Source organism: Aquila chrysaetos, chromosome Z, assembly GCF_900496995.4.
Source record: "Aquila chrysaetos chrysaetos chromosome Z, bAquChr1.4, whole genome shotgun sequence".
NCBI lineage: Eukaryota > Metazoa > Chordata > Aves > Accipitriformes > Accipitridae > Aquila > Aquila chrysaetos.
In genome coordinates this window covers 86,942,163-86,969,036 of record NC_044030.1, presented here as the reverse complement: position 1 = coordinate 86,969,036, position 26,874 = coordinate 86,942,163, and the positions used below count along the sequence as shown (strand labels likewise).

Below are 26,874 nucleotides of genomic sequence, written 5' to 3'. Positions count from 1 at the left end.
AAATGATTTAACCAGATGTCTCATAGGACTTGGACACATCCCTCAGGATGTATCAGGCAGTCCCACCCTCAATTCTAGGAAAGACTTACTGCTGACAGCATCTTCTGTTGAAATGGGCATTTTTGAAGTGGGCCGCTGTTGTGACAAAAAGCCAGTGGACAGGACACTCCAAACACTCCTGAAGACATCAGTAAAAGCATTTTGATCTGCAAAGGCCAAATTTCTTCCTCCAGTTCATCCCCTCAGACTTCAGCCACTAAAGTTTGCAGCTAGGATTTTGAGGTTCTTCTTAGGGAATTTCTTGGTTCCTCTTTCTTTGTCCCCAGAAGTTTTACCATGGTGAAAGTTTTCAGTCCTTACTTAGACCTCCCATTTGTTCTAATGAGACTTTAGTTCAAATGAGAATCTTGACTCAATGACTATGGGATTTAACTACCGAAAATATTTACCATTTACACAATGTACTACAGATTCAAGGTTCCTTGCAAACGTGAATTAGCCCATACGTACTTGCAAAGCAGAAGAGACTTAAAAATGTCTACAATTATAAAATAAACTACAAACTATAAAAAATATATCTATTTAACTATACGATTAAGCCATATAGTTATTGATGTCGCAAAGTCAAGTACCTCAACCATAGTTCTGTCCCCCCTTTTTTTTTTTTTGCCTTGTTTCCTGAATGAAGCAGAATATAACAAGGAAGCACAAAGGGATGTATTAGAGGTTGCATGGAACCTCTTAAGCTTTTTTTGTGCTTCATTTTTCCACTTTTTGAGGGGGAGGGGAGAAGCAAACAATTTAGTGGTTTGGGGGTTTATTCTATATAATTTATGAAGTTCAACTTTGTTCCACCCCTGCTTCCTCACAAAAACTAACATGGCAGCTCTGGATCACACCTCTTTAATCTACAAGATTAGCAGGAGGGAAAATAATTAGAGTATCTTGGCCCAACCTAGTCATCTCAGTTGTCTCCACCTCTTCGCACGGGTGTGCTGTCACAGATGTGAGGATGCATACTGGTACCATTGGGTAGGTCTGGAAGCCTTTCATAAGCCTTTTTTTTTCATTCCCACCCCCAGTTTGGTGTTGAGCAAGTTCCTACCTCATGGGATGCCAACAGGGTTTGAATGGTGTGGCTCTGCAGCATGGCTGAGGAGACAAGCTTGGTCCTCCACTATGCTCCATCAACGCTCTGTGGTCTCCGAGCTGAGGCTCCACTCCCTGGCTCTGAGGGCAGCATCGCCCTAGGCACAGAGAATATTCTTGTGTACTTAAGCATCTGCAAGTGAAAGAAGAGAAATAACGATTTTTACCAGTTTATAATTCACCCAACCTGAATCCTGACACATCTCAAACATTGAGGGTGTTAGACTTTCTCCCAAAAAAAGACCAGTAGTAACTTTCTCACAGGCATGTGTTATGTAGCCTAAAAATACATGCCACTACCATCTCTGTCTGGAACAAACACTTCTAAGGTTTTTTCTTAGAACTGCTCTGCAATACCTGGACTTTGTTTTGGTGAAGGGTCCCTAAATTTACTACTGCTAGCTCGCTGACACTTCCATGGACTATCGGCATAGTCACACACAAGTGGCTGGTTTGTATACAGTGCAGCTGCACAGAGCACAGGCTGGGCGTCCTGGCATTAGACTATTTTAATGAAACTCATCAGGTCTTATCTTCTTATTTCTGACCTTGTGAAAACTATTGACTTGCTTTTCTATTCTGGTGGTTTAGCACTCAAGATCTGAAACACCATTATGAATAAAGTGAAGTGTAGTATTTTATAGATGTGTGTGGCCTACAGTCCTCTGCCCATTTTCAGTCTTAAAACAGCAAAAAGCAAAGGGAGGGGAAACAACTGCAAGGTGTTATCTCTGGGCAAAACACAGATATGTTCTCGATTCAGTGCCAACAATACCCAGTTTTTGAAAGTTACCTCTCACCACACATTACTTAAAGCATATCCAAGCAAAGAAAGGCAACACCCATGCAAGGATTCATTACCAATAATGTTGTGGTTTCAGCCTCGTTCCTTTAAAAATGACTCACCAGAAAAAAAGCTCAGAAAAGACCTCTGTCTTAATTATTGTCCTGGCCTCAACAAGGCTCTTTTTATCTGCTCATGCAGAGCCGTCACGCGAGGAACTCGCTGAGCAGCAGAGCCTGCACCTATCTCCCCTGCTCCTGGGCAGCCACTACCCTGCTGGGAGGGAAAAAGCACTGCTGTGGGGCGAGATGCAGGATGGTGCTGCACGCCCTCCATCTCGGCAGAGGACCCGCTGAGCCTTGCGGCTGAGCACGGCCAGGAAAGCCCTGGGAGAAGCAGCCTCTCATAGACACGTCGATACGGAGAGCCAGGCAGCGGCAGCCATTCCACCAGCACCGCTTGTGGTGTTGGACAGGAGAGCATCAACACTGTAGCTGCAGCCAGCTTCTTCAGCACACATTTTTGACACAGGCATTAATTACCTCATCACATGCCATTTTTTCCAGAGGGCCTCTGCCTGGTCCCGTGCACGGAGCGGATCATGCTCGCTGAGCAAACTGCCGTGCAGCCGCTTGTTTTGTCGCCGTCATTTGGTGCGTGGCCCTAGGACTCGTTAACGGCACCGTATGCAGGCTGTGCATGCCATGCCGCCAGAATTAGCAATTTCCACATGGGTTCTTCCATGGCATCAGTTATTGTAGCAACACAGTGCTTCATAACATTAATCAATTTATTTTCAAAATACTCCGATAAAATTTCCAAAGAGTTTATCTGCAAATCCACAAAGAGTATCCTCTGAACATGTGCACACTCAACTTTTTCATGGGTTTACGATAAGGCCACATTTTGATGGATTTTTATAGGAATGAAAAAGAGCACTATCATAGCCCCAAACTAGAACAAAATGCAGTCTAGTACTTTGCTATCCTGCTGTTGAAGTCTACAGGCAGGGTGAAAAAATTTCTCTGGAGACATATAGTTAACGAACACATTCAGGAACCTCAAGATGTGAATTTTTGTGTAATGCTCGTACTTGTAACACCGCTTACCATGTTAACAGAGTACCTCAGCTAACATAGCGTGGCTCCAAATTGCTTCACATGTCTTCTGAGGTGGTAAAAGGCCCAACTGCCAGCAGCCCCTCTCGGTCCGCAGCAACATCTGCACTTGTGAATTGTCCATACAAAATTCTGTGGCACACTGAAAACCGGACATATGGGGACAGTATAAAATACAGCGGATTAAAATTGCAAAATAAATAATACTGGGGCCAGTACGGCAGTTGTGTTATTCCTTTTCCCATTTAATTTAAAAACAAAACCCCATAGCCCATTATTAACCGTAGCTTCTGCATTAATTTTCAGTCTGCCAACCTAGTGTACTCCAGAAAGACAAGGTCTTGCTACAGAAACTAGCTTCACTTGTGTTACTATGTGTGAAGTCTTATGTGTCACCGTAAATTTACATTTTGTGGTTTATTAATATTTCACTGTTGTGAGGTGAATAATTATATTTACCTCTATTTTCCCTGAAAGTAGTGTATTTTTATATTACTTTAATACCACCAATGCTTCAGTTATTGCTAATATTAAAAATGGATTTAATTATGACTTGATTAATCCAGAACTAAAACATGGTTGATATCCAAACAGGCCAGGCACAAATCAGGTGTAATTTACATCCCTAATTATTGCATTAACAATTTCTTTCTTCTGAAACACTGAAATGGCACGCCCGGTATAATCATGATGAAAGGCAGCAGCAGGCCAGGAAACGTAGTCAGCTTAAACAAGGTACGCGCTGCACTGAAATAGCTAAGCACAACAGATAAGAAATGATACCAAAGAAGCCTTTAGAAATTAGGAAACAGGGCTGGGACAGCCCTGCACACCGTGCGGGCCCGTGATTTCTGGGATTCCCCGATCCTCAGGGGGAAACTGTCCTGCGGGAGGGTCCACGAGCCCCTCGCCCCTGAAGGCCCGCCATCAGAGCATCAGCAGCCCCTGCTCTCCTCTCCCTTTCCGTATGCGGGGGATGAACATCGTCCAAACCCGGACTCACGAGGCCCTCTTTTTCCCAGTCTAATCTCTACTAATGCTTCATTTCTTCAGTGGTATCTGGAGATCCTGGATGCATTACTGGGTTAAATAATTAAATAAAGCCTTGTCTCTCCTCTGTGGGCTCACACTATTTTTTTTTTCCCCTCCAGTTTTCTCTGTATTGATCCACTTTGAGGGAAAAAAATAAACCTGCACTTTAAACAACAAGCAATTTGGCACCGGCCCTGTCTCTTCTTTGTACCACGTATAGCTCTATGACCACTGTTGGTGCCAAGGGAGTAATAACTCACGGATAAAAACCCCCTTCCATTCTGGAGGGACACGGCTGTGCTTTGAGCCCTGCCCGCCTGCCGAGCCCCCCCTCGACACCCAGCTCTGGGGTACAGCGCGCGAGGACCCCTCGCCACCAAAATCTACCCTCTCCCCTGGTCCTGCGTCCCTTGCCGCGCCCCAGAGCCCGCCGGCCGGGGACGAGGGCACCGTCTGCCTTTGCGTCGCCATCAGGCAGGGCCGCTTCGCTCCCGGGGGCTTTGCCGCCTTTCCCCCTCTGACAGCCACCCGCGTCCCTTCGAGGGACGGCACCCCGGGGCTCGCACCACCCGAGCAGCCGGCCGCGGGCACGGGCACGTCCCCGGGGAGCGCGGACCCCGCGCGCCCTGAGAAGAGCCGGCCTCCCCACGGCAGGCCCCTGAGGGGCCGCCGCCTGAAGAGAAGGGCAGGCTGTCACCGAGCCCTGCCAGCTCCAGTGGGCTCAAGCGGCCCTCAGCCACCCCCGGCCCCTGCCTGAGGGCACGGGAGCCCCATTTTGGCCCAGGCCTTCTGGGGGTACCGCAGAGGAACGGGGTGCCCCGTCCCTCGCAGCTCTCAGGCCCTCGTGGGACTTCCCGGGCGGCCTCGGGTCTCCCTCGTGAGGTACTGACCTTCGTCTGAGGAGAGCTGCGCCGGTGGTGGAGCCGTGGCTGCCACCACCCTGCTCTGGCCGCCCGCCGGAGGCTGTGGGACTGCGCCCCATCGGGGCCGCGGGACTTTGTGCCATCATCCGTGTCAAGGCTCTGGGACTGCGCCTCGCCTGTGGCTGCCCACGGCTCCCATCCCGCCTTCCCTCATGGAGCACGCTGCTCTTGCTGCTTTCCCACGTCTACTCTTCGCCTACGAGGCGTTCAAAGAAACGTCTACGGCAGGGAGCACGATGAAGCACGCAACCAGGTCCCAGCGGCTGTCACCGGCTTTGTTCAGGAACAGCTCGAGACTCAGAGCCTTGCTGAACTCGGTACTCTGGCCTCCGAGGCAGTCATTGAAGACACGCTGAAGCCGATATGCTAAAAGCAGCAAGTAATATTGATGGTGTACACCGTCCCTTAAATGTTCCCGTAAGTGTCCTGAGGCCAAAATCCTGACTGCCCACATCACCTGTGCCTTGGACTTCTTCCGGCACCTAAAGCACCCCAGTGCGCCTGTATTGTCTGGATGACTTGCACCTGCACAGACCATTGCAGCTCTGTGAATACACGTCCCACGCAGTGTCACCCACCTTACATACTCTCACACCACGTGCCAAGGCCTGTGAACAAGTCCCTTCTTCCAAATGTCACGGCTGGGGCAGAAGACAGAGCCCTTGTGGGTGCCACCTCCTCCTGGGAGGACATCTGTGCCCTTCTTCCCTGCAGGCAGGGTGCACAGCAGCTTTGCAAAGCTATTCTGAAATGGGTGCTCGGTAGCCTGTGCCACAGGCAAAATTACGGCAACTCGTGCTCAAGGAAGAAGTACAGAGCAGGGCCTCCTTGACCCGTATGCAACATGTGATGGAGTTGTTGTTGGAGGCACCAAACGTGATGCTGTGCTCAGTACCAGCTGCCATCAGGAGAAGACTCCAGCTTGACTTCCACGATGGCCAGCAGCTCAGCTAGAAGGCCGATGAGCAGGTGAGTGCTCTCTCTGAACCATTACTTCGCGTGAGAAACAGGGGTGCTGGTGGCTTTGGGGGCTCCTGAGGAAGGAGTCCATTGGAGCGGGTTATGGGCAGTTCCGATTCCAGAAAACAAACCCAGCCTCCAGCTACAGAGGGAGTCCACCCCTCGTCTAGACCAGGTATCCTTACACCTACGCAAAACAGCCACAGGAGAACGTCCAACTTGGCAGGGGCACCCCCCTCCCAGGCGGCCACCTTAGCACCCATTTCTCACTAGGCTTTAAGGCCACGCAGGAAGATGGCCGAGTTGACATCAACGTGGGGGTCACTCCACGTTGATATCCTGGTGGTCAGTGGGTAGCCAGCTTCTGGAGCACTGCTGAGGGGGGACCGGTGCTGACCTGGCGACATTTTCACAGTTAAGAGTGATCAGGTATTTTTGTATTACACGGTAAGTCTGCACTCCGTGCCCTTTGGAAAGGCCCTTATCTTCTAAGTAGTTCCTGTTTTTCTCTCACCATTTCACCGTGGGGTACAAATGACCACATGTCCTTATCCAAGAGTATCTCTGAGCGTACTGCAATGTGTGCATGGCGCATCGTGGAAAGCAGGACACTTCCCAGTCCAGGAGAGGATCGGAGGAAGATACAGATCAGCAAAAACGAGGCCTGGGATCTGGAAAGCCAGAAGTTTTACAGGGGGTGTACGCGTGGCTGGTATCCCCCCACGCAGGCCCCAGGGACGGCAGCCTTCGCCACGCACCAACATGGTATCACGGTGCCGCTTTCCCCATGGCACCCACCCTCGACGTCCCTCCCCAGCCCTGCTCCGGGCTGGGACACCCTCCCCGCTCCCACAGCGCTTCGTGGGGTCCTTTGTACCCTCCGGTTCCGAAAGGTTTAGATTTACGGCACCCTCTCCTTTTCTATGGCTCCTTTTAGGTTTACACTTTCACCTCTAGGCCCAGCAGAGTAACATGGGTGCAAGATGACCTCTCGCTCGTCGCAGAGGGTCTCCCACCACCCCTGAGCAAGCTGCGGAGGGCAAGAAAGGGGGTCCACAGCTCTCCCGGCCCAGCCGTCCGGAGCAGCCCCCCCAGCCTGTTACTTCTCCTAATCCCTTCCGGGCCTGGGCCCTGCAGCGCATCCCCCACCTGCACAGCCTCCTTCCTTTGGTGTGTGTGTGTGTGTCCCCACATTTTACTCCCTTTGCCCTTTCCCATGCACTTCTACATTTTAATTTTCAGGAACTGTTTGCGCGCCATCAGAATTGCGCGCTCTGCTCCCATTATATTTTTAAAAAATAAAATAAAATCAAAACAACCGCTCCCCCACGCCGAGGCATCCCGCCGCCTGCAAACCCCCTCCCAGGTTCCTGCGCTGTATTGGGGGGGGGGGGGGGGAACAACGCCCCCCCCCCCCGGGCACCCCTCCGCCTGCCCCGGGCGCTCCCGCGGAGCACGTGGGCGGAGGCGCGGAGCTCCGCGGGCGCTGCGCGCTGCGGTGCGGCCGGTCCGGGTGGCGAAGGCGGGGGGGGGGGGAAAGGCGGCGCGGCCGGGGGGCGGCGGGCCCCTCCATCTTGCTCGCCCCGCGCCGCGCCGTCCCGCCCGCCTCCCTCCCTCCCTCGTCATTGTCTGCGAGCGGCGGCGCGGCGGCGGCGGCGGCGGCGGCGGCGCTTATAAGGCGGCGGGCATTGCCCGGATGTGAGCGGCTGGCGATGTGTCTTCCAGGGAAAGATGCTATTATCCGCGTCTCCGCGGGGGAGGCCGTGGTGGTGAGGAGGAGGAGGAGGAGAGCGCTGTAAACTTGGAACAAGTTTGGGACGGGCGGCTCCGCGCTCGCTCTGGGGGTTTTGCCTTTTTTTTTTTTTTAAGGAAGGACAGAGGGGAAAGTCCCCGAGCCGCCACGGCGCTCGCAGTTTGTCAGTCACCATGTGTTTGTAAAAACAATAGAGGGAAAAGTTGTCGGACCTTCTTTTTTTCCTTTCTTTTTGCCTTTTTTTTTTTTGGTTTTTTTTTTTTTTTTTTTTTTTTTTTTTGGCTGGCTGGCGTCTCGGCTGTCTGGGTGGGGGAGCTGGTGGCGGGCGTTTGGTGGTCGGGAACCCCAAATCCCAACAAAGCCAGGTGTAGGGTGCCTGTAAAGCTGTGGAGTACCCCGGAGCAGGACTGACACTTACAGTACTTTTTCGTGGTTTTGGAGGGTCACACACGTGTGAGATAATAAAGCACTTTGGCAGAAGATTCCTCTCTTCTTTTTTTTTTTATTTTTGTGTTTTTTTTTATTTTTGTTCTTTTTTTCCCCCCCCTTGGAATATTGTGAACATATTTGTGGCCATTTAAGGTAAAGTTACAATTTGCTGTTAGAGTAACTTGTTTGTGGTTTTTTGTTTTTGGTTTTTCTTTTTTTTTAAATTGTCGATCCCAATGTGTTATTTAAAAAGAGGTGCAAGTTATTCGATGTGTAAATGCAAATAGAAAGTACACCGTGTGCGCGCACACATAATTGCTCGTGTGTATAAATATACATTCTATATACACGGTGTAATTACACGTGTGAGATCTACACTAAGGTGCAAACGCTCAGCGTGCTAACTCGGTGCTTTATTTCCTACCGGAAAATGAAGTCGAACTAGTTTTCGTGGAGTGTGTCGGGCCTGCAATAGCAAAATGTAAAATAAAAGTATAACATGCTGAGGGGGGAGGGGGCCGCTGGCATCGTCCCCAGAAACTTGAGCGTAAAGCGAATCAAAGGGCTGATTTTGCAAAGTTTGCAGCAATGCTCTCTGTAAATCGAAAACCTCGGGTTTGAAATTTAGCTGTAGGCACGGGGGGGGGGGGGGGGGGGGGGGATCCACAAACAGACCAAAACAAAGCAGAATAAAAAAAAAATGGACTGGATAATACAAGGGGAGAAAATATTGTTCCTCTTGGCAAAGTCTCCGCATCACGTGTATTTGCAGCCTCGTATAAACTCGCTTTGCCATGTGTATGTGCGCGAGCTGGGGAAATTTAAAGTATAATCCCTGCAAAAGTGCGGCGCGGGCGGGAGTCGGCGGCTGGCCGGGATCTGCAGCTCCATGATCTGCGGGTACGGAGGCGGCGCGCCGCCCGGCCCCGCGCTCCGCTCCGCTCCCCTCCGCGGGCGGCCGGGCGGGCGGCGGCAGGCCGGCGGCGGGGCAGCGGGCGGGCGGGCGCGGAGCCGGCGGCGGGAGCGCGGGGCCGGCGGGCGGGGGCCCGGCCCGGCCCGACCCGGCCCGGCCCGGCAGCGCGGCGGCGGCGGCAGCGGCGGGTAGCGGCGCTGCCGGGGCTGCGGCGAGGCGAGGCGAGGCGGCGCGGCCGCTGCGCTGCGCTGCGCTCCGCTGCGCTGCGCTCCGCGCCCCTTCCCTTCCCTGCCTTCCCTTCCCTGCCTTCCCTTCCCTTCCTCCCCATCCCTCTCCTCCCCTCCCCTCCCCCCGGGCGCTCGGAGGGAACCGATGACTCCGCACAGGCCCGAGCCGCTCCCGGGTTGTTGTTATTAACCCCCCCTCCCCTCCGCAAATTAGAAATTGGGGCTAATTGTCAAAGGCTGCTCTCTGCTTCCCTCCCGGCCCCTCCACCCCCGCCCCGCGTCCCTCCGCACCGGCGCCTCCGTAGCCTGCGACTTTGCATCTCTTTTTTTTTTTTTCATTGCTGTTATCGCTCTTTGCCGTTTCTGCCTCTAAACGCTACTTTGCGTGGAAGAAGGAGAAGGGAAAAAGTTGGGAGCGGATGGCTGTAGTTTCTTCTCTGGGATCCTCATTCATTCCTCGCTGAACCTCCTGTTGCATAAATGATGCTCCGGGAGCGAGGCTTTTTCTTTTTTTTTCTCCTCCGGATTTGGGTTTAGAGTGGATGTTACCGGGTTTCGATCGCCTCTTTGGAAATACAATATCGCTTTTTTGTTGTTGTTGTTTTTGCTGCCCCTCCATCTTTTTTCCCTCCCTTCTTCTCAACTACCCACCCCCGACCCCCACCCCCCTGAAAAATCCGATTGTGTTTCCTGCAAGGCTCGGGACTGGGTTTCTGATTGCGGTTATTTCCATGTTTCTAGGTTTGTGTGATTTTGCTAAAATGCATCACCAACAGCGAATGGCTGCCTTAGGGACGGACAAAGAACTGAGTGATTTACTGGATTTCAGTGCGGTAAGAAACAACGGTGGAAATTAACAACAGCTGTAAAAAAATATCTTCTAGCTGATCTGTTAAACTAAAAAAAAAAAAAAAAAAACAAACCAAAAACCAAACCAACAAAAACAAAACAAAACTGTGATCTAAGTACATTGGGCAATTTTTAATCAGCAGCTAGAACCATGGTAAATATCTTTCTGCTTGAAAAAAAAAAAAAGAAAAACAAAAATTAGAGTCTTTTTATTATTTCTTATTGTATGTGATGGGAGATGCAATCGTGTTCACAGCTTATTTTAATGTCTTGGATGTCTAAAATAATTCATACAAAAAGAGATGCCCCTAAAACTGAACATTTCTCATCATTAGTTAATAACAATATCTAGCACTTTTACTGTGCTTTACGTTTTATAGCGTTGTTGGCACATGAACTAATTAATTGCTAATTAGTTGCTTATATTCTATTTTCAGTTCTTCCCTTGTTTCATTTTTTGGCACATGGAAAGTGCAAAGAAATCCATGACTGTCTCAGTTTAAAGTTTTCACTGAAATCTCATATGGCTTCTGCTGTCATTAAAACTGCTCCAATCTTTTCCGAAGCCCCCCAGCTAGATGGTGCTTTTTTAAAAAAAAAAAAAAAAAAAAAAAAAAGTACTTTTTGTCTCTTTGGGCTGCTCCTGGCCGGGCTGGTTTGGAGGCCAAACGTTGATCCGGACGTGTGCACTTGTCTAGTTTTGTCAGGCTCCCCCTCCCCCTCCCAGCCCCTTCCTTCCTCTCCCCATCCCCTCCCTTCCCCCCAATATGTCAGGAGTATCTATCTATCCAGTTATTTATTTATTTAAGGGGAGAATCAGTTTGCTGTGAGATGCATGTATGTTCCTAAAGACCAGCAACACCCCGCAAAAACCTGACTCCCCCCCACCCCCCCCCCGTGTAAATGAGGCTGCTTCAGGCTGGTGCTGCTGCTGCTGCTCCAGACTTTGCTTTGGAGGAATGGCTTGGGGAAGTTTGGCCAGGAAACGTAGCCTGAGGCAGCTTTGCAGCCCCCTCTTTGCTTGTTGCACTTTTTCCATTTGTTCCTTCGCTTTTTGCAGGCTCTGACTCAGGGAAGGTGCGTATTATCCACTAGACACGTCGAAGAAGAGAGAAACCAATTAGGGTCGAAATAAATGCTAGGGAGAGAGAGAGGGAGCGAGAGAGAGGGAGAGAGAGGGGGAGAGGGAGAGAGCCTTGCTTCAAATTGCTCTCGTGTTAGAGACGAAATGAGAATTTAGGGCAGGTGGCACTTTGCATTATTATTATTTGGGTTCACATATGACAGGCAAATCGTAAAGCGGGATGGAAATGGACATTGCTACATTTATGGCCAAGGTTTCAGCAAAAAAACTTTTTTCGCCTTTGTCAGCGTGAGAGTTGGAGAGGGGAGCGAGCCCCGCTTCCCAGCCTGGATAACGCTGCTGGGGACTGGGATTGCTCAAACTCTTCGGGAAGCGAATATTGTTTGGGGAGCTAATGAGCCTAATAAAAACGTGATGATGGTGGTGAGGGGCTGGTGGGGGCTGTAAGAAATACTGACTCATTTTCAGGTCTGTGGGGGATGATGTTTCGTGGTAGACAAACTATTGAACGTAGTTCACAGCAAATGTGGAAGGAACTTTTGACTAACAGTGGACTCGGGAATCTCTTGTTTTCCAGTAGTAATGCCTCTTTGTTTTTTTTAGATGTTTTCACCTCCTGTGAGCAGTGGGAAAAATGGACCAACTTCCTTGGCAAGTGGACATTTTACTGGCTCAAGTATGTAAAATTTTTGTTTCATATGTAGTTAAAATGTTGTTAGTTATTTATCCATAGGCATTACCTTTGTTGTGGTTGCGTTAATCTCTTCTGGGGAGCAGATTCATTCAGATCTGAGCGGAATTATTCCTAAGCGCTGACTGTTATTATTGCTACTTATTATTTCCACAAGACTGGGACATTTTGACAGTATTTCCATACATTTATGATATTTTTAAACACCCCCCCCCCAAACTTCTCCTCTGTATAATTGTTCAAGGTGAGCTAGTTTAAATCTTTTTCTTTTTTCATTTGAGCATTGGAGATTTTTATTTACAATTTCAGATGCTGTCTTTTGTATCTCAGAAATTATAATCAAAACATCTTGCATGAGAATGAATTTTGTGAATAAGAATTGAAGGCTGCTTAAATAAAATAAATAAATAAATAAGCAAGTATCTGAGTATAAACACCAACCTCTTCCGGGAAAAGAACTCTTTAGTATTAGAGATCACTGTTTGCTGATGGAATATTTGTAGGTGAATTAAAATCTTTGGGCCGATTTCTTTTCCTGGTAGAAGACAGGGCATTTTCTTTCTAAATATTTGACTGCTTTTGAAGAGTCCCTGAAATTTCACTGGAGGATTTGTTTGTTTGTATGTTTGTTTATTTGGCTGTAGTAGTACTATATGGGCAACTTCTGCATTCCCTAAAAACAGGAGTCCTGTTTGATGACAAAAGAAATATCAGAGCTCTTTGTGGTAGAACATATGTGTACAATAATTGTCTGGCAACTGAAGTTTTATATACAGGTTTTTATATGCCTGACAAATTAGAAGTAAAACTAGCAAGGATACTTACGCATTTGAAATTTCCTTACTCTTCTATTAAGTTCGTTTAAGAGGGTTCCCTGCCTTGCGGATGTGGTGTTTTGGACAGGACACAAATACATCTCCGGGTAGAGAGTTGCAGTGTTTTAAAAGCACAGGCAATTACACATACCAACACACTGTACGTAGTATTGTTATACACAGAGTACTGTTCTAAATCAGATGGTAAATTTGGACAAGTCTTCACTGCAAACTGCCAGTGGATATCTAGATATAAACACGTCATTGCATATAGTTTCATGCCTGCTATTTGCAGTTTGTACTCAATTAAAGGAACCTCTTCTGTGTATTCAGTATAGCCATTTTTATTAAATGCACTAGTATGTCAATTAACTTCTTATTTCCAAAGAAGGACTTCCTAATTTGAAGGTAGTCTGTAATATAAATTTTGATCAAATGCCGCCAACAATTATTAAGTACTCATTTTGTGAATTTTATTCTATTCAGACTTTCAAAATAACATGTTTTTGGTTTTGTTTCACAAATTTGGTTATATTATGAATATAGTGACTTGGTGAATTTTACTATTAGGTTTGAATAGGTTTCCAAATGTAATTTTCTTTATATCTCGCAAGCTAAAGGTTTTAATCCTATTTTTTGTCATTTTCTGAATTACATAATTTTAATAACTGATTTAACCGAATACATAATATTCACTATATTTGTTTTCGCTGGAGAGAAGCGAAGAGTGTTTGTGCCAGACAAATCAATTTGTCATGCTTATATACCAGTCAATGCAGCAACTAACACTTGGTCTAACAGCAATTGACTAGATAGTTATATTTAATAAACGCATCGTAAACCTCATCTATGAAGTCATTTTGATCAGAAATACCACAGGATAGCAAATCTGAACAGTGAGTGAAATCAAGGGGTTATATGGTTTTTTTATTGTCTCTAAATCTGAAAGATTAAAGTAACTTTGACGCATCATTTTAGACATACGAATAATTTAATGTGCTGAAGTACATTAGTAATATTAAGATATAGACTATTTAAAATAACACCTGAACTCTCCCACACTGTTAACAACATGTAAATGCTTGAATACACCAGTCTCTGATGGTGGAGGATGAAGTACCCTGCTTGATAAAGGAACGTATACTGTATGTTGGTAGATTGTTTGCACAATGGCATGCAGCACAGGGTACACTCTTCTAAAGGAAAACAATTTTGAATTTCTTATATAAAGATCTGTTGCTTGGTTATTAGGGAGTTTTGTAGTGAGCGATCAGTGATTTCAAAAAAAGTTGTCAGAATCTAGGTATCAGTGAATTGCCCCTCACTGATACTCGGTGAGAGGGTGGATGTGTGGCCTGAAGATACAGTTGCGAGAAGGAGAAGCGTGGCTATTGTTTCCCTGTGCTCTTGCTGGCCAGCTAGCTGTGTGCGAGAGTCTTGCTGCTTCAGAATATTTGGTGTGCGGTGTTGTAATGAGCCAGGACTTGAGAAATTCAGATTTGATATGATAGCGCCCAGACAACTGCTTCAAGAGATGTTTTCTGTAACTATATGGAAGGATTAAAGATAGCCCCGTTAATAACATAGGAACACAGTTTATTATTCTAATTTTGCATATTGATAATACAGAATTTTAGTGATCTGAATGCAGCTTGGTCTTCCTCCTGGACAGATGACCTTCTGAAGTTTGAGCTGACCTTCTCTTAATGGTCCTCTTTTAAAAATTGTATTTACTGAGATGGGGAACCGCAGATGTCATTCCCCTGCATTAACCTGAAACTTATCTTACGGGGGGAGGGAAAAAAAAAAAAAAGACCCCAAAGAAAAGTAATCCCAAGCAGTGAAGTGAAACTATAACTGTACTTTAGCAAGTGTGGTAATATTTCATGCTTAAAGTCATCTTAATAGCTTTTTACTCATCTAATATATGATGCTCTATTGTGATTTGTAATGTGTGAATGAAAATAAAGTAAAGCCACATTTCCTTTTAATCTTTAATTTCACAAACATGGCTTCTTACCATGTTAAGAAATGGTGAGGGCTGCAAGGGAGAAAGGAATGTAACCTGAGCCACAGCCGTGACATTCCCATGGAGCATTTTTCACATGAAAGGCTTTTGTCAACCCAGTAAAGGACCAGGAGTTTTTGTTTGATGTTTGCAGGTGTTCAGCAGAGAGCACTAAAACAATTCAGCCATGCTGGTTTAGAGACTCTGACCTTAACAGGGAGAATTGGTGAAGACTGAAATTATTTTTAAGAAAACTCCCATGGAGTTACCTCAAATTTATATTGTATTTGTAAAGTGATTTAATATCTGTTACTTAAATTGAACAATACACATCCATTAGAATGAAGCTGGGTTTTTGTTTTTTCTTTTTTTTTCCTTCTTTTTTTTAGGACACTTGCCAAAATAAAATTGATTTTCCTAGATCATCTAAAATTTTCTGAATAGTTTACCTTAGCTTCTGCAGTAAAAGCATTTGTCATAATCTAAGTGCGAGCCATTGTAAAATAAGGGGAAGATGATGATCGCTGGTGTTTGATTTTGGGAATGGGTTTTGAAGCAGTTTTTCAACAATTGTGGTGCTGAAGAATTTGCTAGGTCTGTCACATTTGGCATATTTCAGTTTTCGAACTGATAATCAAAGCCCACATCTTCCTGATTATGTTCAACTTCTGCTTCTTCTATTTTAAGTATTTAATTTTACCTAAGTTTTCAAGCATCTGTTATAGATTGCCCACTATGTATATGTTTGAATATTGTGTGGGTGTGAGTAGCAGTAGAATAACTGAATTCTTATGATTGGCCATTCCTAGTGCACAAAAAAAAATCTAAAATCTTTGCTAGCACAGACATCACTGAGTAAAGTGAAGTCAGTTTAAAGGCTTTAAAGACTTGCTTTTAATTTTGCCATTAGTTTGATTAGGGCTTGTCCTGCATTAGAATAACAGCGATTACAAATTAATACATCTTTAACTAGGGTATCACAAATTCAGCTTGGTTTTGAAGTCCTTTTTTTGCTTTGGATGTGTGTGTGAGTAAATTATAACCAAATAGAGTTTTTTAAGTACAGTTCATATTTGGAGTGTGGCCTTCTGGGAAAGGTGTATAATTCTGCTGTTATTGGTTGATCATCAGAAAAACGGAATTAAATACAGTCTTTATCTTGAAAACGTTTTGGTAGCCGCTCAGGTTAGGCACACCTCAGGATGCGTGCATGGGTCCTGTTAGTGTCAGTGGGAATAATGCGTGTGTGTGCTAGGGAAGAATATACCCTTTACCAGGGAGGATTTTGGAAGAATGTCATTTATTTTGGGGGTTATAATGCAGAATTGCTGTTCAAAAGAAAAAAAGTAAGAGATGAGAAATTTTAAGCGTATTGATCAGAAAAGCACTTTTAATAATGAAGGAAAAGAAGTGTAGTAGGTACATAGCTATTGCAAGTACATAGGTGGCTCTGAAGGGTAGTCCGCATTTATAATGGTATATGTCAGAAAACACAGAAAATTATGATTGAATTTGGGTGTTGGCTTTGCTTGCGTGTTGCACCACGTTCTCCCTTTGCCAGGCGGCATTCCAGGTCTCCAGCACACTGGTGCGCAGGACACGGCAGCTCCCAGCCCCAGACCCTCCGGCCCCTCGCCCGGTCCGGTGCTGCTGCTGCTAGCCCGTGGCTGTGCTTTGTAATACTCCTCTCCTCATTTGACTGTTGAAAAATACTTGAGGCTTTAGCTACGTAGATACACAAAGGCAACTGCTTCCATATTTTTCATCCCTAATGTTTCGTAATTATGATTAAGAAGAAGAAGAATGCTAGTTACCTCCCATCCTTCCAGCTATGTTTACTTGTGAAGCATTCGATCCTCCTCCCCTCCGAGTCCTATTAAAGAGAGTACTGTGGGGGCAGAAAAAGACCCACGCTATGATATTTGAATTGGCCTGAGACACCATAGCGCATACTTCGAGGAGCTAAATATTTAGTTACAAAGAAGAGAGGTTACTTCTGAGTTTGTATGTTGCTTGCAGTGGCAAACAGTGTATCCTGCAGAGGACGTTCCAGAGACACAGCCACCTGCAGTCACTCACGTATATTTAAATCTGGAAGCTAAGGTCCTATCTTGGTAATTAAAAAAAAAAAAAAAAAAAAAAAAAAGAAAAAAAAAGAAAAAAAAAGATGCAAATCGCCTTGATTTCTGATGTTGGAAGAAAACTAGCCTTATTGAATGGAAGAGGGTCTAAACAAATGCTCTGCAAAATGCTTGCATTGGATCTGATTTAAGCAAACTGTATCTGAAACAGTTCAGTCGTGCTGTTGGATACTGTAGCTTTTTTTAAATACTTTTTGTCATAATCATTGCGTGTCTACCTTGTCAAGACTCCTGAATATGTTTAATAATTTAAAAACATAGACATTAGCTGTCTGAGAGGCTGAAATGCTTGGGGGCCAGATCCAGCCAAATGTCACTTGAAGGAGATGTTTGTGCCTGCCATTGCCAAATTTAGCAGTAACAGAAATAATGTTTTAGATTATTCAGTGGATACGAGGTATCTGTGAAAAAAGTGTATCTGTTCAACCAGTGAACTTAGGTCTGAGTTGGAGTTAAGTAGGAGTACAAAGCTTGTCTAACGTGTTCAGTAAGGGATGCAGGAAAAAAAGGCATTTGGGAGCGTGTGAGGTACAATTTGGCTTCTTCCCATTAGATTTGTACTTGTGCCACTCCCAAATTCATATTGATTTTTGTCATAGGCAAATGCAGCTTCCATTGACTGAACTCCCAAGAAACATTAAATAGCCACAAATAATTGTCAGCCTGGGCATCTTGTGAACACCAGGTCACACAAATTTTAATCTTTCACCACTTATGCTTATTTTTTGGCTACTGCAAAAAGAACATGTGATTTAATTTTTTTTTTTTTTTCCCTCCCCCATGATTTAAACCATTACTGAATTTTGGAATTGCTTTGATATTTTACTTACCTAGTAAGTAAAAGGATTTAAGCACACACTTTGGGATCCCAGGAATGTTGCGAATGAACTGCTTGACTTTTTTTGACAAGATCAGCAAATATCTTTACCATACTATTGTAATGAGGAAATCACTTAAATAACAGATGAACAACTAAGTCACATAAACATATATAATAGAACTATGTAATGAAAGTTTATGCTGTTAATTGCTTGAATCTCTCTTAAATGCACAGAATCATGGAGCACTAAAAGCTGTCATATAAACAGTTTTGTTTTGAGTTTAAAATTATTCCTTTTTTTTTTTTTTTCATCTGCTATGATAAACAAAGTCATTTTGTAAGCTTTACAGATCAAACATTTACTTCTAATGGTAAACTACATTTTGTATCTGGAAATTTGTGTCTTTGCAAGTCCCAGAAAAAGAGTAGAGCCCCGGTGGCCCCAGGCCTGTGGTTTTCACTGTTTGATATCATGATGTTATTTAGATCAGTTCCCATAAGCCAAGATAACAGATCTGCAATTGTTGAATAAGAAACAGGGTATGTGTTTGCAATGTTTTAAAGATCTTTTACCAAAATTTTCCCAGATAAACGATACCAGGGCACTGGACATAATCAAAGTAGAAATAAAAAGGGATAGAAATTACATTTCAAGAAGTGGAAATTATTTTTTTTATGTCCTGAATTGGAGGCAGCCTATTGTTTTGAAGCTTATGAAATGCAGCCTTATGAAAGTCAGGTGCCTACATCTCCTAGGGCTCCTCATAGCTGGCAGAGGAGGGATTGCCCCCAAGGCGTTTCAGATCAGTGAATCATTTTCTGGCGATGCCTATTCTCTACCAAAGGACCTAGCGATTTGCCGAGGTGTAGCTTGCTGTGTTCTGGCTGTCGAAGGCTAGGTGAGACGGATCCCCCCCAGCCAGATCACACTCTCATTGCTCAGACAAATTTCGAGTTCAAGTAAGCTCACTGTGCGGTCATCAGAGAGAAGAGCCGGCATAGCCTGGGAATGTTTTACATGTCCTGCTGAAGATGTAGGCATATAAAATTAATATACATGTAATAGTATGTACCATCTGCCAGTGACTGTAGGTAGTCTGTAGAGTTCCTCTTGCACCTCAGAAGACGGGAGGAATAACAACAGTTAAAATGAGTCCCTTGAATAATTTAATTTGGTGTTACTTATTCTGTACTATTAACTGCCAAGTAAAAGTCACTACCAAATTTCCTCATCTGCCTTTATGCAGCTGATGCTGCCTGTCAGTCTGAGGCAATGAGATGTCGAGGGGCCTCCACTTCTTTTGTCATCTGGGAGGTATCGTGTGCCTCACGGGATCTAGCCCAAATGCCGAAATCTGTCTCTTACCGTTTGTGCGTCAAAGGTTTTCAAACCTGTGACTTTAAGGTTTGTACCTGGGCACGGATCTGTGGTCTTGTAACACTGGCCTGCTAAATTTTCTTCTTTAACCTGTTTGCAGTGAAAGCTTTTCTGCCTAGCGCTTCTTGACAAAGCAGAGCGGTGGCAATGACCAAATTCTTAGATAATTTTTCTAATGTTTTCAAAGGCTGTTGTGTAATTTCTTTTCTTTGCAAACTTGCAGAAATAGGAAAAGTGCTGAGGAAGGTTGGCAAATTTACTCTTTCTGCCAAGGTAAACACTAGTGCAGTTGATCTGCATATCAGCCAACCAGGTGTATTTAAAAATGGGTTTATCTTGGTGGATTTCAGAGCAGTGAGAAAGTATTTAATGTGAATGTGCAGTTACAGCATTGTTCATGTGAGAGCTATTGTGACAGTCACCGTTTAACGATGTCTTTCAAGACTACTATTGGTAGTAATGACAATACGTAGCTGCAATCTATTGTTGTCTGTGCTGCGTATTGATCTATTTTGGAAACAATGCTTCGCACACGGTGCTGTATTTGCAGAGTACTCTTGTGGAATTTGACTAATCCCCTAAGACTTGATTTGTTGAATATAATGATTTTCTTTTCACCTGGTGAAAAGGCTTCCGAGGTTAAGATGATGTATCTGGCACTTGGTGGTGCCTTCTGCTCCACTGTCTCAGCGGGGTACCGGGGAGAGATGCTGGGCGCTGCACTTGCGTGTTCGGAAGCCGCTTGGTCCTCTCCTCGCCGAAAGCCCGCTCTCGTTTTCGGCTGGCTTCAGTGGGCCTGGCACCTGGGCTTCATTTCCTTCATTCAGGGTTTTACGTGCAATCTGCATCAGCGCGTAAGTGACTACCGCAGAAAGGGACGCCGACGGCCCTGGCATGGGCGCCAGCGTTGTGCCGAGGCAGGGGCAGAGGAGCCGAGGCTCTCGCGCTCTCCGGCTGCTGGGAGAGGCGAAGTCGCTCTTGCTCCGGGCTCTGTGAGCAATGGCAGGCTGTCATCCGCTGCCTGCGAGCTGGCACGCTGCCGGCAGCCTTCCCAGCAGCTCCGTCCCTTCCTGCCCTTTAACACGCTTCCCATTGCCAGTGCTGCCCTTGGCACCCTGCTTCGTCGTGCGTGTGTGTGTATGCGGCACCCTGCTTTGTTGTCTGTGTGTATGGCGAGCCGCAGAAGGTGATCTTAGGCCTGATGCAGAAGGGGTTCTTCCTTGGTCGGTGCTTCATTTGTAAGAGTGCAGAGTCAGGGAGGCTTCAAACAGGAGATTTTACCTTTGGATTCTTACCATTACAGCAGATCTTTTCAGGCCCCTGGGCTATTTCTGTGGGTTCCAGCAAAGTTTATTTTAAAAAACAAAACAAAACAAAAAAACCCTATTGCATATTACATTCAGTACGTAGCAATCAGTACCTCTGCCAGGATAATTTTAGGGGTCCAAAAATGGAAAAAAATTGAAATCACTGAATTAATTCTTAGGCATGTGTGTAATCCCTAAGAAAATAGGGATTCAGTTCTTTTTGTTCTGTAGTATATAAAAATCAGACTCTCGCCTGGTGCTGTTTTTCTCAAATAAAAGCCTGTCTTGTTCCTGAAGATTTGGGATGGTCAGGTTAACATGGTACAATGCACTTTTTTCCTCTGACTGTACATTTAAATACGATCGACCTATTTGATAAATAACTGGTACAAAGGTTTTGTTATATTAAAAACAGCTAAGTATGACTCCTGATCAAATATCAAGACTGTAATTGAATCTCAGGGGTTCTGGTACTGTTCATAAAGCATTTGAGTTGTTTTGTGCTTCGTGACGTCAGCCAAAAGCTTGATTGAATTATGTTCTTGTATTGTGGGAGCACCTGCCAGTGCCACTAGACTTAAGGGTCTGTCAGCATTTCCATTACAAACCTTTCTGATAAGTTTGTGACTTGGCTCTGAGCGTTTGAACTGGGCTGAAGGCTGGCATATAAACTTTCAGCCTGGAAGCAAGTCGTTCCACAAATACAACAAACCCAAATAAAGTCCCCAAACTCTAACATGATGTATTCCTCCCTGTGACTTTCCTCTTGCCTATCTCTTCATGAAGATCTGATGCTGTTCCTTGGGCGCAGTGCCTATTTGAAATGACTGCGAGATCAGACAGAGCAGAAGCTGAAATACTGGTGTCTAATGAAACTATGTGAAAGAGGGTTTCTTCAGTATTTTAGAAACAAAGACATGCAGGGATGAGGCTGTGACATAATCTGTCTCTGTAATTCTAGTACCACAAGACTGTTTGGGTGAACTTTCATGCATTAACATGATTTGGGAGTACCTGTGAGCGTGGTCCATTTCTGCTGGCAGTACTGCAGGGTGTAGCATAGGTTTCCTCATTTTTGAGGGGATTCTTGATAAAGGGAGAAGTGACAGCAATAAAGCTTGCATGTACAGTTATAATGCAGAAATAACTATTAAATTATTTTTAGCTCTTTATAGATGTGCATACTTAATTATGAGGACTACACATAGCAGCTGATCCTGAAATGCGGAGGAAATATTTAGTGCTGTGCCGCTTGAGGTGCATTGCATTAGGAGTAAATGCTCCTTATCCTTAGATGACTGCTGTCCATTAGGCCTTGTAACTGTTTAAATGCTGCAGATATTTTGAGAAGGGCAGGGATGAGACTACTGTGTTCGTGATAAGGCAGATTCACCATCAGACCTCCTGAAAGGAAAGAAAGTGGCCTAATAGCTTGATTGAGTTTTGCAGCCATGAGACCATCATAGCAAGTCCTGGGTTCACCCCGAAGCTCACCCTGCCGTGTGTGCGGGAGGATCCTGGCTCTTTGCCCCTCCTGCTTCTCCAGGATTAACTGTTTTGCTTGGGCTGTGCACAGGGGAGATGACTTGGACTCTCAAGGCTTAACAATACTGCAAAACCTCATTCACACAGCATTTCCTATAGCATAATTACATCTACCTGAAATTTAGACAAGCATTCTGACACAGCCTTTCTGAAACCTGCTCCTTCGCAATGAATACTGTGTAGTCAACCGGAGGTTGTGAATGTCCTCTCCACAAGACATACTACCAAATTCTGTGGTATGAATTCATCTGACTCTGAAATGTTATTTTTTCAGACCTAGGATACTTTTTCAGTAGTATCTGAATGTTTGTGGCAGAGGGTGAAGGAGAAATGGAAGAGAAGATTTGGAAAATACTTTTTCCTGTTCTTATAAATATCAATAAATTACATGTTCTGTGATTCCTGATGTGACTGTAACCTGTCAGGCACGCTTTCATTGTGCTCCTATACCACTGATGCAGCTTTTCTGGTCAGACCTTACAAATTGATCTTCCCATGCTGTGACTAACTAGCATCAGCTAGTAGTTGCTGTCTATTGCCAGAGCAGTTGGTTTTGGTGTGCCTTAAACTCGTGTTGTTTGAGACCACTTGTGCTCTTTGTGCTAATCTGGGCTCTCCTAAGCCAACTTTATTTAACAGTATTTTGTCCGTTACAGTCCTTTGGGAAAAATTATGTGTTAAGTCCTGATTAGAGACTAGATAATGCTTTATTCTGCAGCGTCAGAGTTGTTAGCAAATGCATTGCTTAACTTTTGTTTTCTGTGGCTAATCACTTTGTTGATTTTATACTCTTTGGAAAGATTTACTTACTTAGGAAATACTATGTCTTGTTATATAAACAGAGGAAAATTCATGTTCCTAAAATTAGATATTTTGTAAACATGACAAATAAGAGCATTTAATTTATGAACTAGCTTATTAACTAATGGACATTGTCTTTTTCCCTCTCCTAATTTTCTCATTTATATTCCATATTTTTTTTCTTTCTTTTATCTCTGTCTTTTAAAACTGAAGCGGTTAATTGGCACTAGTGGCAACATAGTGGTGAGAGTGCTTCAGGTTCATGCTCATGTCAAGATTTGATTAAGCGGTTTGGTCAGTGTGAAATACTGATGCTTCTTCACATCTCCCTGCCTGTGACTGAAGTGTACAACAGATACTGAAAATGTGTTGATATCCAATTGGGAAGTTAACATGGCAAAATTACCAATTATCAGAAAGTAAACACGCAGCTCAGGACAGCTTTCGTCAGCATACAGGCTCTCCGTCGTGTGTGTTGTTCGGGAGATGCCCCCTTTCTAGGGGACTGCTGGTTCCCTGGCTGTGGCGTAAATCCTTAACAGTAAAATTATTGGCAGTAAATTGTCATTTCCTTTTTAACCTCAAACCCAGTTTAGCTGAAGCATAAAAACGTTGTCAAATTAAAAAAAAAAAAGTTATTATGACCCACGTTTTACCTCTTTTTGAGCCTCTGTTGAGAATTCAGTTGAATCCAGGTTATTTCAGTAGTATTGGATCAGCAGCATGGTCACTTCTTACCTTTACATGGGTCCCAGCTTGTCCAGCTGTTTGTCGTCTCATTTTCTCTATTTCTTCCCCTTTACTGACTTGTTTTTATTCTTTCATCGGACTTGTGAATGCAAGCTCTGTAGGACAGGAAAAACACTGCAGTTCATTAAACCTTCATTATCTGAACACTGTGGGGCAAGATTTAGTCTTTTTGCAGTGCAAATCCAGGGTAGAGAGGTCTGCCACTGCACTGTGAGTATAATGTGGGGCAGCGGCGAAACACCTTCCAAAAATAAGGATTCTCTTGTGTCCAGAAAAAAACCACCACTGGACTGTGTGGCCGTCTGGATCTGACTGGTACAGTAACTCAAGCCCTTGATTCAATATCGTCCCCTTTAATTCCAATGTTTCCTTGCTTATGGTGCAGAGGAGGTTATCCATTTAAAATTTAGAAGTGAAGAAATAGGAATGGAGGAAGGAACTGAAAACACTGTAAGCCAAAACTTAACCAGAAAACAGATAAGGTGATTATTATTTGCATTTTTGTGCTTCTGGAGTCCCGCTGCCCAAGTGTTTTAGGTGGCCATTGAACCCATAGTATCTCACTACAAGAAGATGGTGAGATTTATTATACTAAAAGTATGATATTTTAAACTTTAAAAAATGTGTATCTAAGTGCTTTTTAACGTAATTCTTAAGTGTAAAAAAAATCCTCTGGCTCTGCCATTGGGCAAAATTGTGATGTATTTGTAAACAGGGCAATGCCTAATGCCACGCCTAATGGAGAGTTGTTATTTTCTTAATCCAAAATAGAAAGAGCTTAAATAGAAAGTGCAGGATTATAAAAGAAGCAGCTTTATTCTTTTTAATATAAAGTCGTTTCCTCTTATTCAGCTCAGACCTAACCCCACTGCTGGAGAAAATAAATTTCTGGTGGCCTCCGCAGCGGTGGGATGAAACCCCTTGCACTGACCGGCCCTTTGCTATGCACTTGTAAAGGGTCACAAGCACTGGGCAGTCTCTGGAGTTGCTTTGCCATTTTGGTAATATTTGTACAATCATATTTTTCTGCATAAGCCACTTTCCTGTCCATTGCTGTCTAAAAGACCTAGTACAACAGGAAATTAAGAGCAAAAATTATAATGAATAATCTGTAGAGCATTTTCAAATTTGTCTGTTGTATTTATCAGAAGTCAATTTGAAAAATAACAATGCTGAATAGAAATAGAAGTGAATGTAAAAAATAAGACATAACGCTAAAAAATATATTTGAGAAATAGCACTCTTCCTGTTCTCTCATTTGCGCTGATGGAAGAATTCCCGAACGCGAGCGAGGGGAGTGTTATGAGAGGGAAGGACGGGGCTGCTCGCTTGCTCGTGTGTTCACAGATGGCACCCATCTTGCCTACTGTGACTTTTGTCAAAGACTGGCATCTTAATCGAACGTAATCATCTAGGTGCCTCCGATGACAGTGGAGAGAGATAGGTGTCTGTAAAGAGATAGGGAGGCTTATCCCTTTTTAAGATAAGGGTTTAAGATGGCTCTTTCAAGGTACCTGTCTCTTCATACTAATTGTAAAAACAACTCAGTGACTAGATGCCTGCTTTTTAGATGGCTAAAGTTAAATGAGATGAATCCCATCTTAAAGGTCCCCTGGGTTTACTTGAATCCTTTTTTTTTTATATTTTTTTAGAACACAAAATTCTTCATTCTTATGTCTCTGAAGAATCAAGACCCTATATCATATAGACTAGAAAACTGTTCTCTCACTGCAGTGTTTTATGTTATTATTTATGTATTTATTACATTTATTAAAGAGTGCCACTGTGTTTGGTGTTGTGCTTTTTAGAGGGTTAATTGGTTCCAGTTGCAGAGTTAATTGATTTCAGTTGGCTCCCAAGGAGGAGATGTGAAATGGAGTCTCTTCTGAGGGTGACACTTCCCAGGAGAGGGAAACACCTCCTCTCCCCTTCCTGTGAGGTACAATTCTCCTTTGTGCCTTAAGAGAGGAAATTTTCTTTGCGTTGCCATTTCATCTCATTCTTAACAGCGCGTCCTATAAAATGCCTCCTTCCGAGTGGCAGGGTGTCTATGCAGTCATGAATGCACGTATCCATTATTAGCATCTTTTGATTTTATTCCAACTCGGTGACTAATAGCAACAGATTCCAAATAGTTATTCTGAGACTTTTGACTCAGTCCAAATTTTGCCTTAAAATGGGTTTGCTTACATACAAAAGCTATTTTGCCCTCCTGCATTCATTGTAGCATTTGCAAATTATTTTCAACTTGAAAAGGGTTTTGGTCTTTTCTAATTTAATCAGAGCTTCCTAAGAGGACTTCAAGGAAGAACATCTCATTTACTGATCGATGAAACTGGAAAAGTTCCTTGTAGAGAAGCATCAAAAATTCTGGTTGCTTACTGTCTAATACTGGATTTATGAACTATGGTCAAACAGTTTTTCTGGTGGGTATTCACACTTCTTATGTCTGGCTCACTCAGAAATACTGCAAACATCGCACTTCTCTTTCTCATTAGAGGCAACTGATTAATAAATATGAGAAAGTTAACTGATGGGAAAATGTTATCTAGGCACTACAACTTGGTAACCTTGACTTTCTTTTGAGTAATAAAAAATAATAGGTAACATGCGGAAGGAAGTGGTGGTGGATTTATATAATCTTATCAGATCCACAACTGGAATATATCAGCATAACTCTACAAACACCCACCAAGTTGTGCCATTTTATGCTGAGGATCCTGTGTTCTGCTAGGAAACTAATAGGATAAAGTCTAAAATATCTTTGTTTTAGTGAGGGCGAGGAGAATCGTTGCTTTCTGGGAAGAAGACATGCTACAGCTCCGTAGGTACTTGTGAAGGTACTGCCTTGTACCCTTCCTTTTTATCTTTCATTGTACAATTAAAAGTACACATTTCCTGGTTGCTTATTTGGCTGAAGCCTCCTTCAAGCACACATTCAATAATTTGTCTTATTCATCTCCTCATCATGCTCATGGTTATGTTACATTCACCTACAGTAAGGATTCAGTGATAGAGGAAGAATGAATATGGATGAATTGATGAATACAAGTGCTGTAAGTGATTTTTAGAGCTTCTCGTATTCAGTTTGACAGTCTCAGATGGAAGACTGTCAAGATCAGTCCCATATTTTGAATTGTCAAGTGCACTTTATGTGCTTTTCCCCTTGAGTTGGAACCCGGTCTTTTGGATATTGAAAGCAGTGGGAATTTTCCTGCTGACTTCCCTATGAGAAGGATTGGGCTCTTTGTCTGCCTATATTCTGCAGATTTATACATTTCATTGCCCTACATGCTCAGGCTAATGAAGGATACAGGTACAGGCATGGAAAGGCATGATATGAATAGGTGGGCTTGGAAAAGGAGGGCTCCATTTATTTATTTATTCTTCTAGGCTT

The 26,874-nt window shown here is 44.1% G+C and overlaps 1 protein-coding gene across 19 annotated transcripts in view; it reads left to right on the top strand.

The window, feature by feature from the left end:
• The first annotated feature begins 7,716 nt into the window (after window positions 1-7,716).
• TCF4 (transcription factor 4) overlaps window positions 7,717-26,874 on the top strand; it is a 247,603-nt gene continuing 228,445 nt past the window's right edge. For 2 of the 19 annotated variants that reach the window (XM_030003627.2, XM_030003619.2), the window contains exons 1-2: window positions 9,500-10,121; window positions 11,825-11,897. In XM_030003627.2, coding sequence (XP_029859487.1) covers window positions 9,831-10,121; window positions 11,825-11,897 — 364 coding nt within the window. In that variant the 5' untranslated portion in view covers window positions 9,500-9,830. Of the gene's footprint in view, window positions 7,736-7,996; window positions 8,302-8,931; window positions 9,049-9,338; window positions 9,465-9,498; window positions 10,122-11,084; window positions 11,215-11,357; window positions 11,475-11,824; window positions 11,898-26,874 lie in introns of those variants that run through there. The other 17 variants (XM_030003618.2, XM_030003617.2, XM_030003626.2 and 14 more) reach the window with 14 other exon arrangements.